Raw genomic sequence first — 16341 nt, 5'->3', positions numbered from 1 at the left:
ATAAAAAATAAGTCCTTAAAGTGTGTGTGTGTGTGTGTGTGTGTGTGTGTGTGTGTGTGTGTGTGTGTGTGTTTAGGATTCATTTCAAGCCAGGCATGATGACTCTTGCCTGGGATGCTGAGAAAGAAAGACTGTCATGAGTTTGAGGCTATCCTGGGCTACATAGTGATTTTCTAGGCTAGCCTGAGCTACAGAATGAAAGCCTATCTCAGCATCTCTGCCCCACCCCCCACCCCCACCCCCGGCCAAAAAAAAAGATTAACTGTGCTTGTCCTCCTTCCTTTCCCCTCCCTTTGGTCTCTGAGGCAACACGCCAATAGACACACAGCCCAGACTGTCATGGAACTTTCTGTTCTCCTTCCTGCCTTGGTCTCCCAAGCACTGGGACAACAGAAGTGTGCCCCTAGGTTTAGGTCTTTCTATTCTTCTAATGTTGCAACTAAAAATTGCAAATGTCATTGGTGGCCCAGTTCCATTTTTCCTGGATTCTGTTAATCAAATCCTCCTGCTTTTAAAAAGCAGACAAATGAGCTGGGCAGTGGTGGCACACACTTTTTATCCCAGAACTTGGGAGGTAGAGGCAGGCAGATTTCTGTGAGTTCGAAGCCAGCCTGGTCTACAGAGTGAGTTCCAGGACAGCCAGGGCTATACAGTGATGCCCTGTCTTGAAAAAAAATAAGCAGACAAAAAAAAATCATACCTTTGAGTACTAAAGCAGCTGTTGGGGTCATTTTTATAAAACCCATAGTGCTGTCTTCCCTTACAAACAAATCCTGTCACCTCTCACATGGCTGCTGAACTGGTCCCTCATCTACACGTGTCCCCTGTCTAACATAAGATGATGGGGGAAGTCCTGTGTATATGTCAATAAAGCACTGTTGGCCAATAGGGAAGCAAGACTAGGAGTCGAGGAGGACTCTGGGAAGGAGAAACACAGGGAGTCAAGATGTAGCTGCCATAGGGATAAGAAGTTTGGAACTATTCTCCAGTAAGAGAAATACTTAGATTAACAATTATGGGATAAATACTTAAGTTAGAGCTAGCCAGTAAGAAACAAGCAAGGCCAACAGCTTCATAATTAATACAGCGTCTTGTGTGTTATTTGGGGACTGCAACGCAGCCGAGCCCAGGAGACTGGCGGGGGATAAACCAAAGCTGCTGGCAAGGAAAAGGCTTCTCTTTGCAGTAAGCTGTACATGCCTGAGACCTAAAACCGTTCTGCGAGCTCCTTGTTGGGGACTGCTAGAACCTTGAACAAAATGGAGTCTGTCAACCGTTTCTTGGCCTTCTGCCTATGTGACTGCGAGCACACATGCCCTTGAGACAAAGGAAAAGGCTAACCATAAAAGTTAAATTTACACAGGGCAGCCCACCCGCCTAGCCAGGGGGAAGTACCCTTACAGAGTAATTGTCTTTGTTAACAAAATTATAGTGTTCTGCTGTACACTTCCTACCCCTCCCTAATTCCTGCACCTGACTTACGCTGACAAGCATTTGTGGAATGCAACTAATGACTGATGGAAAATTACAGCTTTGTCTTTACTGTATTTGGTGTATATTTGAATTGAGACTTGATTGACATGCTTGTACCACCCCCTGAGGTCCTTCCTCTATAAGTTCCAGCGCGCCCCAAAAAATAAAGGCTCTTGATCAGCGAACGTTGTCTTGAGCCTGATTCCATTAACCTCTTGAAGTTCACTTTCCAGATCGGATCTGCTCGTGAAGGCCCACCAAATTAGTAGCGACCCTCATCACCTCACCCCCGAGGGTCGGGGGTCCCTTCCCGGGGGTCGCAGCTCCTGAGGCTGAAAGAGGACGGAACCAACCTCTCTCTCAGGGCCTCGTGCTTCAAGTCCAGAAGGAGGGGGATGGAGTCCTTGAACGCCTTCATCTTCGTTTCCAAATGGAAGGCCACGGATAAGCTGCGCACATGGCGTGGCAGCTTGCGGATGCTTTTGAGGAAGCCGTCGATGCCCTCCTGCAGATACTGTACATTCAGGTTGATCCAGAGGGTCTGGGACCACTCCTCTTTGGCAACCTAGAAACCCCAGACAAGTCAGCACCAATGGGACCTGGAGCAAACGCAAAGGAAGGGACAGGTACCAGCCTTGCTGTCTCCTTAAAGAAATCTCTACTTAAGAGGGTAAGTGCTGAGGCCAGAAAGAAGGGACTGGGGCCTTTCTTAGCCCCCCCTCAACACACAGCTGCATCTGAGCACAAAGGTCCCTGTGCCCAGCCTCGGGAGTGCCCGGGGTGGGGGCACCTTTAGAGACTCGTATAGGTCGTAGATTATGCGGAGTCCCGTCATCTCCTTCTGCACTTTGATGAGCTCAGGGTACATGGTGATGGGGAGGTCGAACAGCTTCTCTGCGTTGGCCAGTTCCTGCCGGCTCTTCTCGTGCCTGGCCAGCTCCTTTTCAAAACTGCCTAAGAGCTCGAAGCCTGCCAAAGAGGTGCAGAGATAAAGCAGAGGGGACAGTGTGAGCACGAGGTGTGAGCCGCCCTAGTTCTAGTGCTTGGGAGCAAGGTGAAGGGGGGAGAGACACAGGATGGCTGCAAGTTCAAGGCCAGCCTAGATCATAAGTTCCCAGACAATCAGGGCTATGATCTGAGCATTGTGCCTAAAACATGTGTGTGTGTGTGTGTGTGTGTGTGTGAGAGAGAGAGAGAGAGAGAGAGAGAGACTGAGGTGTGTGTGTGTGTGTGTGTGTGTGTGTGTGTGTGTGTGTGTGTGTGAGACTGAGGGCCAACAAGATGGCTTAGTGGGTAAAGATGCTTGCTGCTAAGATGGACGGCCTAAGTTCAATCCTCAGGGGCCACGTGGCAGAAGGAAAGAGCCGCCTCTTGTGGGTTGTTCTGTGACTTCCATACAAGCAAGATCACACACACACACTCACACACACACACACTATATATATATATATATATGTATAATTTGAAATGTTAAATAAGAATTAAATAAGTTTAAGAGATCAGCTATTAATTATAATTTCATGCACAAAAGTTATGGAGGTGGTAAATTTAAAATCAGTAGGCTTTATCTTGCCCCAGAAACCAAAAGGTCATTTGCCCTACAAGCCCTTCCAATTAGAATGTCAACCCCTTGCATCCACAGCATGCTGGAAGTAAAGCTATAGAAGGGACACCTGCATCGTCCCCAATCACAGTCAGTGTCATCTGACCTCTGCTGACCTTGAGATTTTCCTCCTCAGCTCGACAAAGGCATCACACTCCAACTTCCAAGTCTGTGCTTGGCCCCCAGTGCCCCAAGGCTGTTATCATTCTACACCACTGTGTGTCCCCTCAACACCCCCACCGCAAGCCTTGTCTTCTCCTACTGCTCTCGGTGGCTCCCAAGATCTGTCTGCTCACTCAGAAGCCCTAACCAGCTGTATATAAGCAGTCCCTCCACACTCTTTTTAGAACAGTGGTTCTCCTGGTTGGGGGGCCGGGCGCAGGCAGTGGTAGTAAACACTTTGATCAGCACTTGTGGCAGGTGGATATTTGAGTTTGAGGCCAGCATGGTCTGCAGAGTGAGTTCCAGGACAGCCAAGGCTACAACAGAGAAACCCTGACTTGAAAACAAAACACAACAAAGCAGTGGTTCTCAACCTGTGGGTCATGACCCTTTGAAGGTCGCCTAAGGCCATTGGGAAACACAGATATTTACATTGCGATTCATAACTGGTAAAATTATAGCTATGAAGTAGCAATGAGATTAATTTTATGGTTAGGGGTCACCACAACATGAGGACCTGTATTAAAGGGTCAAAGCATTAGGAAGATTGAGAACCATTGCTCTAGACTAAGAATGGCTTTTCTCTCTGTCACCCTTTTGGCTGGTGACATCTGAAGGATGTGCTGGTGTTTGGCAAATGAAGTATCCCCTAATAGGCTCTGTGGTGGAGGCTTGGTGCCAGATGGTGGATCCAAACACTGAGGGGTGACCAGATCATGGCAGATCTGAAATAACGGATCAAGGGACTCAGATCTGAAGCTGTCCCTGGGAAGTGAGACCTGGTTGGAGGGGATGGTGGCTTAGGGACAGGCTTCTGAAGAGACTGTCTGCCCCCTCCTCACACTCTCTACTTCCTGGCTGCTGGGTCGGCTCCTCTGTTGTGGATATTCTACATGTGTGAAGCTGTATCGCTGTGACTGATGCAGTAAAAAGCTGAACGACCAATAGCGAGGCAGGAGGCATGGGCGGGACTTCCGGGCAGAGAGAGGAAGAGGAGGAGGAGAATTCTAGCCCACAGGAGATGCCAGAAGACATGGAGAGGAAACAGGAGGTACAAGATAGAAGGGAGGTTAATGTAGATGGGTTAATTTAAGTTATAAGAGCTAGTTAGTAACAAGCCTCAGCTACAGGCCCAGCTCCAATAAGAAGTCTCCGTGCCGTTATATGGGAGCTGACTGGTGGGACAGAAAAAGACTCCTCAGCTACAGTTTCCCCCGACACAGGAAGTCCCACATGACCACAGTGAGTTGAGGCCTCCAAAATCGTGAGCCTGAACAGTTGCTTTTCTTTTTAAACCATTTCTTTCAGATATGTGCCATAACAACAGAAATCTGGCAGCCACAGAGGGGAGACAGCATGACACGGTCCAGGGTCTAAGTTCGAAGAATGAGTTCAAGGGGAGAGAGCAGTAAAGTGTGTGTGTGTGTGTGTGTGTGTGTGTGTGTGTGTGTCTGTGTGTCCACCATGTTTGACTGCAGTGGGGACCTACTGGATCCCGTGGGAGTAGACCAGTATTCCAGCTCTAACTAGATCCTTCAGAAGCCCCCCTGACCCCATTGCATTGAATCCACCCTGCCCTCGGAGGCCACCACTAAACCAACCATGAGAGAAGCAGCTGAGGAAGGAATCGATATTTCAGTGACAACACTCATTACATCCTGGGAACCTCGCAGGAACCCCCAAGCCCTCAGCACCCCCACACCACAGCCTCACCTTTATCCAGGTCGTCACCCACAGCCCCAGGGCCTTCCTTGTAGAAGCGCCTGGCAAACTCGTCCAGCTGGATTCTGTAGTTCATGATCTCGCTCCGGGTGATCTGGGGTGAAGGAGGTCATCTGATAGCTTGACATAGCCTCAGTGAGGGGATTGGAACCCAGGACCTCATGGGACTGAGTACCCTAGTTCTGAGCCTCTCCCCAGCTCCCCCATCTGCACTCAGAGTGAAGGGGACACCTCACCTCAGTGAATGTTCTCTTGATGCCTCCAAGAGCGTGCTCCACATTCAAAGAGTCTGTGAAGAGTGTTTCCCACATGCTCTCAATCTTGTCAGCCAGTTCCTGCTCAGCTTCAGTAGGCTAGAGGGAGAGAAACAGACATACACAGAGACAGAAAATAAAATAGAGAGAGAAAGAACAAATTACCAATAACGTTGGCATTGAAATGTCAGGTAAAAACTGATCCCCCACAGACTTCTGCTTCTAGTTGCACCCAAGGGAGCCATCGGAGCAAACGGAAAAGCCAGCTGAGATGTTAACATCGTATTCTTGAGGTCGTTTGTTTGGTTTGAGGATTGTAGTTTTTAACTTTTAATTATGTGTGTATGTTTGCATGTATGTACAGTGCCTGTAGAGGCCAGAAGAAAATATCAGATTCGCTGGAGTTACAGGCAGCTGTGAGCTGACTGATGTGGGTGCTGGGAACCCTACTTGGGCTCTCCAGAAGGGCAGCAAGCACTCTTAACTGCTAAACCACCTCTCCAGACCCCTGTTTGTTCATTTTGGAGTTGTAATTTCACGTATTCCAGGCTGGCCTCTAACCTACTATATAGTCAAAGATGATCCTCCTGCCTCCACCTCCCAAGTTCTGGGAATATAGGTGTATGCCATGATGTCTAAGTCAAACTAGACTTTTGTAATAAAAATTATATCTGGGCCAGGAGTAATGGAACATGCCTTTTATTCTGGAGGCAGAGTTGGGGATCTCTATGAGTTGGAAGCACATAACAAGTTCCAGGCCAGCCAAGGCTTCATGGTGAGGAGAGAGAGAGGGGGGGAGGGAGGGAGGGAGGGAGGGAGGGAGGGAGGGAGGGAGGGAGGGAGGGAGGGTCTAGAGAGATGGCTCAGCATTTAAAGCTCTGGCTACTCTTCCAGAGAACCAAAGATCTGGATCTATGCCCTCTTCTGGCCTCTGCAGGTATTGCACTCACATAGTGTACATACATGTTGGCATATGTTCATACACATAAAATAAAAATAAATCCTTTAAAAAATTTTAAAACATAAAGATGCCTTGTCTTAAAAAAAGACTAATAAAACTATTTATAACCTGTTTCTTTTATCATCTCACATTTCCTTTTCTCTATTATTCTTTTTTATTTGTTTTTATTTCTCTGTGTAGCTCTGAATGTCCTGGAACTCACTCTGTAGACCAGGGTTTCTTTCTTGTATACAGGAAAGTATACAGGAAAGGGATGTCATATGATACTTTGTTAGGGAGAAGTCACTTACATGAGGAGCTGAGAGCCTGAGGTCAGTGCTCTGCTGGTCTCCGAGACTCAACTGGAACCCCAAGAGAGGAGTGTCCCCTTCCTCCTACCACTTCATGCCCCTGCCTTCCCCCCCCCCATACCTGTGGCCATGCCCAAACGGGCGTCGTTAGTGCTACAGGTACTTAAGATCTCTCCCTAAGCCGGGTGTTGGTGGCGCATGCCTTTAATCCCAGCACTTGTGAGGCAGAGGCAGGTGGATCTCTGTGAGCTCGAGACCAGCCTGGTCTACAAAGTGAGTTCCAGGACAGCCTCCAAAGCCACAGAGAAACCCTGTCTCAAAAAAAAAAAAAAGATCTCTCCCTACAGTTCTTATTCATGATTATTAGCGTGTGTGTGTGTGTGTGTTATGTAGATGTGAGCATGCACGCTACAGTACACATATGGAAATCAGAGGACAACTCTGTGAAGTTAGTTCTCTCCTTCCACCTTTACATGGCCTCTGGGGATTGAACTCAGGTCTCCAGGCTTGTGTGGCAAGCTCCTTTACCCACTGAGCCATCTTGCAAGCCCTTTTATTACTTTACAAAACTCTACTTTTTACAGGAAGTGACCTCTGTCCTCTCCCTAAGAAAGGGAAAGAGACGAAGGGAAGGGTGATAAGACAGTGAGCTAATCTGGGTGGGCTGTCAAGCGTCGCAGGAGCCTTGTGAGATCAAGCCATGGTCTCCACATTAAAGCACCTGTGAGGTGGCTCCCTACACTTGCTTGGGAACACGCAGCTGACAGGGTGACTGACAGCCCCTTCTGAGGATGGTGTTGGCGGTTGAATGAGAACACCCCCCCACAGGCTCACTGTTTGAATCCTTGGTCCCCTGTTGGTGGCGCTGCTCTGAGAGGTGCTGGAATTTTTAGAATGTAGGGCCTTGCTGGGGGTGGGCTTTGAGGATTGATAGCCTTGCTCACTTCCTGTTGTCTCTCTCTGCTTTGTGTTTGTGAACAAGATACGACCAACCAGCTTCCCACTCCTGATGCTGTTAATTTCCTGGACATGCTGGATTCTATCCCTCGGGAACCATAAACCAAGATAACCTCTCTCCTCGTGAAGTTGCTTTCACCGGGTATTTTATGACAGGAACAGGAAGGCAATTAATGGAGTAGTCAACCCAACCAGCAGAGGTGCCAGGAAGCAAAGCTTACTCACACAGATATTGTATATCCCCATGGTGCGGTACCGTTCCTGGATGTCCTTGTATCTCAGCTCCATGACCAGAGATTTTGTCCTGATCTCTGCAATTGTTGTGAGGACAAACTTGAGATCTTCAAGGGTGTTGGGGCTCTTCTTAAGATTTTTGCTCAGGTGCTAGGAAAGAATTCGGTTGAGGGGAAAAACGGTGGCGGATGAAGCCCACCTTCCTCAAGAACAGGGCTCCTAGTTGCAGCTCAGTCAAGCTAGCGATGTATGCCGGTTAGTTTTAATTGTCAACTTGCTGTGACCTAGAAATCACTTAGGAAGAGTATCTTAATGGGGAGTTGCCTAGATTAGGTTGGCCTGTGGGCATCTTTGTGGGGAGGGGACGTTGCCTTAATTGTTAATTGATGTAGGAAGACCAAGCCCACTATGGGTGGCACCATTCCCTACACAGAGGGTCCCGGACAGCACAAGAGGAGAGAGCTAGCCAAGAGCACATTGCAAGGGTAGGTTTATTCTCTCTGCTCTCTACTGGAGATGTGACTAGCTGGATGTGACTAGCTGCCTGAGTTCCGGCCTCCACATCCCCTCAGTGATGGACTATAGCCTGAAATTATGAGTGAAATGGGCCTTTTCTCCCCTAAGCCATTTTTTTTGTTTTGGATATTTAATCACAGCCACAGAAATGAAACAAGGACGGGATGGAACCCAGGCAAGGCTCTACCATAGAGCTATACTACCACCACCACCACCACCATCACCCACAGCCCTTGAAGATCTGTTTTAGATAAAGGTGTCTTTGGGGGTACCTCAATCTCATCCCGGAGGCTAAAAAGCTCTTCTTTGGCTGACTCGTTGAGGAGCTTCCCCAGTGAAGTCACCCAGGACTTTGCATTTTCTTGCACGGTGGTGGCCAGTGGCCCAAGCTGCAGCCGGATGCAGTGCTCATCCTTGACCAGCGGGTGGCGCATCACATCGGCAGCGATCTTGGAGTAGAACTGCAGCTTCTCGTCGTAGGCCACGCAGGGTGGTTTCTTGGCTGCAAACTTCTCCATCACGATGGACTTGTCCAGCTTCCAGAGGGGCCGGTAGCGCTTCCAGCGCTGCAGGTACTTCATGAGGTTCACTAGGAGCCTGTGGATATTTTGGGGGATCATGACAGCTTGGTCCATGATCTGGGGGTTCAAGGAGATGTCATTGTAGAAGCTCATGATGACGACTTCCTCCTCCTCGCCCTTCTGAGGCGGGCATTCGATGCAGCTGCCGTTCATCCAGCGCAGGAAGTACTGGCAGGAGAGCAGGTGGGGGGCGGGGTGAGTACTGGGCACGCCTCCTGGGCGTATACTAGGACCTGCCGGCCGGTCTTGCTGTGATGGGCAGTCTCACCACTAGGGTAGAGCCTTGAAGTCACGACCCTCCTGCCTCAGCCCCAATGGTGAGAATACAGATGTGTGCCACCGCACACTGCTTGGCTCCCTCCCCCTCCTCCTCTCCCTCCCTCTAACCCCAGCACTAGGGAGGTGGAAGTGGAAATGTCAGAAATTCAGGGTCCTCCTTGGTTACACAGGGAACCCAGGATTGGGCTATGGGACTGCTCCAAAATTTGATGGCTTCACAGTGGCCAGAGGAGGCTGACCCAGCGTCTGCCGGGACCTCTCAGACTGTGTCCACCAACGAGCAGGAGGCAATGGGCAGGCAGAAGGCCTCCACACTACCTTGGTGACCTCCACGCAGTTGCGGGTGCAGTGGACGCACATCTTATCAATCTCGGTAGCGTTCGGTTGGAGGATGATCTCCGGAGCCGTCAAAATGGTTTCCACTTGGAACAGAGGGGTATTTCCAAGGATCAGAGAATTGAAGGCCTGTAAGTTCCTAAGTGAGGAGAGTGCAAAGGACACAGAACTCAAGGTTCCAGATACACCAAGCACTGATGGAGGGGGCAGAGCCCGGGGTCAGGGGAAGGTCTGCTCCACACTGCAGGTTTGTAATCACAATGTGGGGGGACTATTTATGCACCTTGGGCAATCAGGTGCATACTGGTAGGAAATATGAACAGCGACCACTCAAAAGTCATTCCCTCCTGCTTTCAGCTCTTCCATGGCAACCATTCAACAGGTGTCTGTCCCCTTGCTTTGGTCTCTCCCTCAGCTCTCAGGTGACAGGGCCCTTGTCTGCAACCAGGATCTAGTCCAGGCAGGCCCTGGTATATAGTCATTTCTTGTAAAGCTTGGTTGGATGGATGGGTGCATGGACACATGGGTGGGTAGATGAATGAATGGCTAGATGGATGATAGCAGGATGGATGGATGGATGGACGGACGGACAGATGGACGGACGCACTGGTGGGTTGATCCGTGGATGAAGGTGTGTGTGTCAACATGAATGGATGGATAGGTAGTTACAGGAGGACAGACAGATGATGGATAGATGGATGGCAGACAGATGGAATGGAGAAATGGATACGTGTATGCATGGGTGGGTGGATCGATGGATAATTGGAAGATACAATATATTATGCAAACACTAGGGAGAGTAGTTCCCAATAAGGTGCTCTGTAGAACCTGAGTTTGGTTTCCAGCATCCATGTCAGGTGACTCACAACTGCTGTAACTCCAGCTGCAGGGACAGCCAATCATCTGGCCCCCACAGCACCTACACTCATGATCACATATGTATAATTTAAAATTAAATAAATATTTTAAAATATATTTAAATTTCCAAAAAGGACACTGAGATGCAAGGATGCCACCTTTACAAGCACGACTTAGGAGTCATGGAGATGGCTGCTCATGGGATGGCTTCTTAGAACGACCCCAGGCTACAGTGTGTGCGTTTCCCAGCTAGCCCAGCTATGCCACTGGGCCGCAGGACCCTCAGAGGACAGCAGCTTCAGAGTCATGAGCAATCAGAACTCAATACACAGTGACCATTCCAGCAGGTGATTGACGGTAGCCCCGGGGAAGAAGGCTGGGTCGCCTGTCCTCTGAGATCATCTCTCAACACCTTCTGGGGCCTTCTGCTGCCAGACAAACAGAGTTACCCTGTCTTCTAGAAGCAGAGAGGTGCACAACAGGCTTTCTGTGCCAGAAGGGACTCAAGGGAACAGGGGTACGCACAGAGGGCACCCCTCCCCGATCAGTTGCCCCATTCAGCATTGTATCTCATGCCCAACCCTTGCATGACACACGTGTATGGCCTTACTTCAGGATGACCTTCCCAAAGACTTCATAGATTTTGCCTTCCCAGTACTCATAGTAGGAGGCCAGTTTGGGGGCCCTGCCAGTGTTGGTGTGCACAACGAGGCCTTCCACTTTGGTTAGAAGCGGCCCAATAGCCAGGTACCACCGGACCATGTGGTCCACATCCCTGGCCCTTTCTCGTTCAATGTGCTCAAAGAATTCTTTTACACCTGTAGAGAAAGGCACAAGTCACACAGCAGCTGTGATTCAGAAGAATTTCATGTCAGAGCCTATCCATACGTCAGCTGCAGCCAGGGACCATCCACACATCAGTCATGGGTCAGGGACTGTCCACACATCAGCCACAGGTCAGGGACTGTCCATACATCCACCATGGATTATGAGCTGTATGTACTCATGGAAATGGAGTCAATGCCAGAAACTAAGACTAATCTCAAGAACAAAGCAAACGATACCAGATAGGGGCCATGATGGATGCTGGTGCCTCATACCAGTGGCTATGATGTTTTTCTGGAATTGTTTGCTGACTAATTTTCAATTACTTATTGACTAATTTAGAACAATTTAAAATACTTCTAGTGCAGTGAAAAGTAAATATGTACCCATAAAATAATAGGGTGTTTGATTATTAACTAAGTCACACAGCTGGGGGGGTGTGCACCTGTAATTCTAGCACTGGGAAGTCTGAGGCAGGAGGATAACAAGTTCAAGGCCAGCTTGGGTAACATAGTGAGATCCCATCTCAAGAAAAAAAATAAGTCAGCTGGGCATAACGGTGCATACCTTTAATCCCAGCACTCAGGAGGCAGAGACAGACAAATCTCAGGGCTAGCCTGGTTCAGGGCTAGCCTGGTCTACAGAGTGAGTCTCTAGACAGCTGGGGCAACACAGGGAAACCTTGTCTTAAAAGAAAAGAGAAATAATTGGCAGAAGCATTTCAAAATTACTAATGGAAAGTGATTTTCAAGCCAAGGACAGTGGCTCACGCCTTTAATCTCAGCACTCGGGAGGCAGAGGCAGGTGGATGGATCTCTGTGAGCTCAAGGCCAGCCTGGTCTACAGAGTGAGACCTTGTCTTTCTCAAAATCAAGAGTCTGGAGGGCTGGGGCTGGCTTGGTGGCAGAGCACTTAGCTGAGCACATGAATGGCCCTGGCTCCAGCTAAGGACTAGAACTAACAAAGGTCACAGCTGTGAAATTATTAAGTAACACAGAACATGGCAGAGGGTGGGACATGGAACATGGCCATAATGCTTCCAAGTAAAGGTCTGGGGTGATTAGACTGGTTTATTCCAGTCACTCAATGTCTGGAGTATAGGGATAGTGAAGATGGGATCTCTCTTTCATTGCATGACTGATAAGCTAGAAGCCAAGCCTACCTGGGAGCCCGTCCTCGGTTTTGGGGACTGGGTACCTAAAGAGGTTGACAGACTCGATTAGTGTAAGCCTGGAGGTAATGTCCTCCGCATTCTTGTGAATCTGGTGGACAAGGGACTCGAACTTGCCAATGGCCTGTTTGCAGCGATTGATGTAGTCAGCAATACCTTGGAGAAAGAGAAAGCAACTTGGTTCTATCTCTGCCATTCCTGGCACCCACCAGCATTTGTGACACCCATGGTCATGCCACTTAGCTCATTAGACCCCATTCCTGCAGCTGTGTTGACTGAGCAGTGGCTAAGAGCCACTCATCCCCAAAAGGCCTGGAACAAAGATGTCTAGACAGGAATCCACCAGGCTTAGCAATAGGGTTTCATTGCATTCAGATACATTTGTGTTCATATTTGTGTGTGTACATATATGTGTGCATATAGGTGCACATATGTATGTGTATATGAACACATGTGTGTACATGTATATGTGTATATACATGTGTGTACATGTGTGTGATTGTACATATAAGTGTATGCATATATGTATATATGTGTATGCATGTGTGATGGGGTAGTCCTTCTGTGTATATGTTGTCTCATTGGTTGATAAATAAAGCACTGTTGGCCAATAGGGAAGCAAGATAGGTGGGACTAGGAGTTGAGGAGGATTCTGGGACATGTAGTCAAGAGTAGAGCTAGTCATTAAGAAACCAAAACTAAGCTGGGTGTTGGTGGCACACACCTTTAATCCCAGCACTCAGGAGGCAGAGGCAGGCAGATCTTTGTGAGTTCGAGACCAGCCTGGTCTATAAGAGCTAGTTCTAGGACAGCCTCCAAAGCCACAGAGAAACCCTGTCTCGAAAAAAAAAAAAAAAAAAAAAAAAAAAAAGAAACCAAAGCTAACGGCCAACAGTTTTATAATTAATATAGCATCTCCTGCCGGGTGTTGGTGGCACATGCCTTTAATCCCAACACTTGGGAGGCAGAGGCATGTGGATCTCTATGAATTCAAGGTCAGCCTGGTCTACAGAGTGAGTTCCAGGACAGCCTCCAAATCAATACAGAGAAACCCTGTCTCAAAAAAAATTATATATGTATATATATATATGTATATATATATATAGTGTCTCCTGTGTTATTTGGGGGCTGAGACAGCAGCAGGACCCAGGCAGCTGGTGGGAAAGAGTGCACATTACACATGTGTTTATGTGTATGTGTGCACTTACATAAGTTTGTGTAGCTTACATTCACATATTGTGATATTGTGGCTTTACAAGAAGGGATCATTACTTAAGGTCGATCTAGGGACTGGGCAGGTGGCTCAGTGGTTCAGAGTGTTTGTTCTATAAACATGAGGACCTGAGTTTGAATGCCTGGTACCCATGTACAAGGTTGGGCATGACTGTGCACACCTATAATCCCAGCATTGTGGGCAGAGACCGGCAGCCTGAGCTCACTGGCTAACCAGCCGAGTCAAAATGGCAAGCCTCCAGAGCAGTGGCAGCCTCCCTGTTGACACCTTCCTCTGGCCTCTGCATGCATGCACCACACCACACCACACACACACAGACACACAGAGACAGACAGAGACACATACACACACACACAGACACACACACACACACAGAGACACACACACAGACACACACACACACACAGAGACACACACACAGACACACACACACACAGAGACACACACACACAGACACACACACAAAGACACACACACACACACACACACACACACACCCTCACACAACTGTAAAAAGAACTGTCAGGAGACCCGGAGCCGTGCTGTTACCTAGCGAGTTCCAATTCAGCCTCTTGTACCCAGAGCGGAACACCCTGAGAAGCTCCTGGGAATGGTCGTCCAGGAGCGCCGTCTCTGCCTCGTTCAGCGTGTTGACGAGCAGGTGGTAGTGATCCAGCATGCGCTGGATGCCTTCTGTGTACCTGAGTGCCCGGCACAGGGAACAGTGAGAGACGCCGGGCAGGACACAAGCTTAAGAACCACAGTACTGTGTCCCCCAGAGGCCTGGCTCGCTGGCAGCTTCCATTAGGACATTCGCACAGGGCTCAGGGCAGAGTGTGTGCAAGGCCCCGCCCATCCCCAGAGCCACAGGGGTAACTGTCACTCACATCCACGGGGAGGGGACTGCTACTGTTCTGGGCCAGAGCAGCCACTCCACAAACAATACAGAGAGATGTAAACATGCAAGAGGGATCTGTGAGGAGGGGGAGGGCAGACGGGGTGGGAGGGAGGTGGGACTGGGGGAATGGCCAGAATGCAAAGTGTACATAAGTGAAACTGTAACTATAATAAGAATCTTTTTTTTTTAAGAAATGAGTTGGACACAGTGGTGCATGCCTTTAATCCTAGCACATGGGAAGCAGAAGCAGGTGGATGTCTGTGAGTTCCAGGCCAGCCTTCAACTCTACACAATGAGATGATGTCTCAAAACAATTAACATTTTAACTTTTATTTTTTAAATCGGAATAAAATTAAATTAGAGATTAAGTAAAAATGCATGGAAGTAACAAAAGCTTTGTGGGGAAGGCTCCGCAATCAGCTTTGGGAGTGTCAGGTAGTGGTGCTGAAGGGAAAATGAGTTGATAAAGTGTTTCCCTTGCAAAGATGAGGCCCTGAGTTCGATCCCCCAGCTCCCGTGTATAAAGCCACACGGTGGCATACTCCTGCAATTCCGGAACTAGGGAGGTAGAGACAGGCAGATCTCCGCGACTCACTGGCTGGCCAGCCTCGTCAGGCCAGTGAGCCGCAGACCAGGGAGAGATTCTGCCTCACAAACAAGGTGAACAGTGTCTAAGGACAACACCCAACATAGACCTCCTGGTTCCACATGCTCGTGCACCTGAAACACACAAATGCACAAGTGTGCACGTGCACATACGTATGCACATGAGAGACACAGACACATGTACACACACACACAGACACACATACATTTAAAAACAACAACAGCAAAAAAGAGTGTCAAGAGGTCCTGAGACCAGTGTCCCCTCTAATTGAAGAAGGGTCTTCTCACCTGAGGAATTTGTCTTCCTGGAGGGCCACATTCCTCGCCAGTTCAGGGACAGTGAATCCCAGCTGCTCTAAGTACTTGGTTTCGTTAATAATCTCTCTGAGAGTAGGAGAGAAGTTAATGACAAACATGGATCCCTTTTCCACTGGGGGCGCATCCTCGGTGTTCTGTGGAAGAGACGGTGCACAGCTTGAAAACGACTGTCTGTCGCTGCTGGTAAAGCTCACTAGACATGATTGACAGAGGTCAGTGTGGTCCCTTTCCCCCAAAAGATGGATACAGACTGGAAACAGCGGGCTACACATTCTGTTTTGCAGAGATGTTCAATAACCTAGTTTTGGGCTGGTGGTTCAGTGTGTAAAATGATAGCTCTGCAAGTAGGAAGACCTAAGTTTGGATTCTCAACTGTGTGAAATTTCAGGCATATGTGAATGTGTGCATACCACAATAATACCAGAGAGAGAGAGAGAGAGAGAATCAGATTGGACAGAAGGATTCTGGGAGGTTGCAGGGTCAGTCAGTCTAGCCAAATCCATGAGTTCTTGGTTCAGTGAGAGACCCTGTCTCAAAATATATTGTTGGGGTTGACTGAGGGAAACTATGATGTCAACCTCTGGTCTCTGCATATGTGAGCATACATGTGAACACCATACACACACACACACACACACACACACACACACACACACACATTCAGTTTAGCAGCCCTAGATCCAACGGGACTACAGAGTGAGTTCAAGATCAGCTTAGGCAACTGAGTGAGACCCTGCCCCAAAATAAAAAGGAAGACAGCCAGGGCTACTTCTCAGCAGTAGATAGCCTGTGTAGAATCCCTCAGAGAGGGGCTGGGGATGTGGCTAAGTGGTCATGTGCTTATCTGGCATGTCCAAGGTTTTGAGTTCAATCCCCAGCCCTGGGCGGGGGTAAAATAATTTCATTTAATTGCCAATACTAGAATGTTAGGCAAAGCTCTATAAAAATGGAGGTTTCTGGCTTTTCTTGGAAAACAGGGAAGCCAAATTACATTGGCAGGCACAGCTAAAATTGGATAGCTGACACCCCAGACCTGAACAACTCCAGTTTCCCCAGGTGTACG

At 48.6% G+C, this 16341-nt stretch overlaps 1 protein-coding gene across 1 annotated transcript in view; it reads right to left on the bottom strand.

Annotated features, from left to right (window-relative positions):
* Dnah10 (dynein axonemal heavy chain 10) overlaps positions 1-16341 on the bottom strand; it is a 110199-nt gene that overhangs the window by 74130 nt on the left and 19728 nt on the right. The window contains exons 15-25 of the mRNA XM_040731515.1: positions 15249-15412; positions 14006-14157; positions 12214-12378; positions 10837-11044; positions 9351-9507; positions 8445-8921; positions 7648-7806; positions 5197-5313; positions 4952-5054; positions 2264-2442; positions 1827-2038 (exon numbers count right to left, since the gene is read on the bottom strand). Coding sequence (XP_040587449.1) covers positions 1827-2038; positions 2264-2442; positions 4952-5054; positions 5197-5313; positions 7648-7806; positions 8445-8921; positions 9351-9507; positions 10837-11044; positions 12214-12378; positions 14006-14157; positions 15249-15412 — 2093 coding nt within the window. The remainder of the gene's footprint in view (positions 1-1826; positions 2039-2263; positions 2443-4951; positions 5055-5196; positions 5314-7647; positions 7807-8444; positions 8922-9350; positions 9508-10836; positions 11045-12213; positions 12379-14005; positions 14158-15248; positions 15413-16341) is intronic.

The sequence above is a fragment of the Mesocricetus auratus genome, unplaced genomic scaffold (assembly GCF_017639785.1).
Source record: "Mesocricetus auratus isolate SY011 unplaced genomic scaffold, BCM_Maur_2.0 Super-Scaffold_100025, whole genome shotgun sequence".
NCBI classification, from domain to species: Eukaryota; Metazoa; Chordata; class Mammalia; order Rodentia; family Cricetidae; genus Mesocricetus; species Mesocricetus auratus.
Note: the sequence above shows the minus strand (reverse complement) of the source record. Positions and strands in the feature narration are given on the sequence as shown.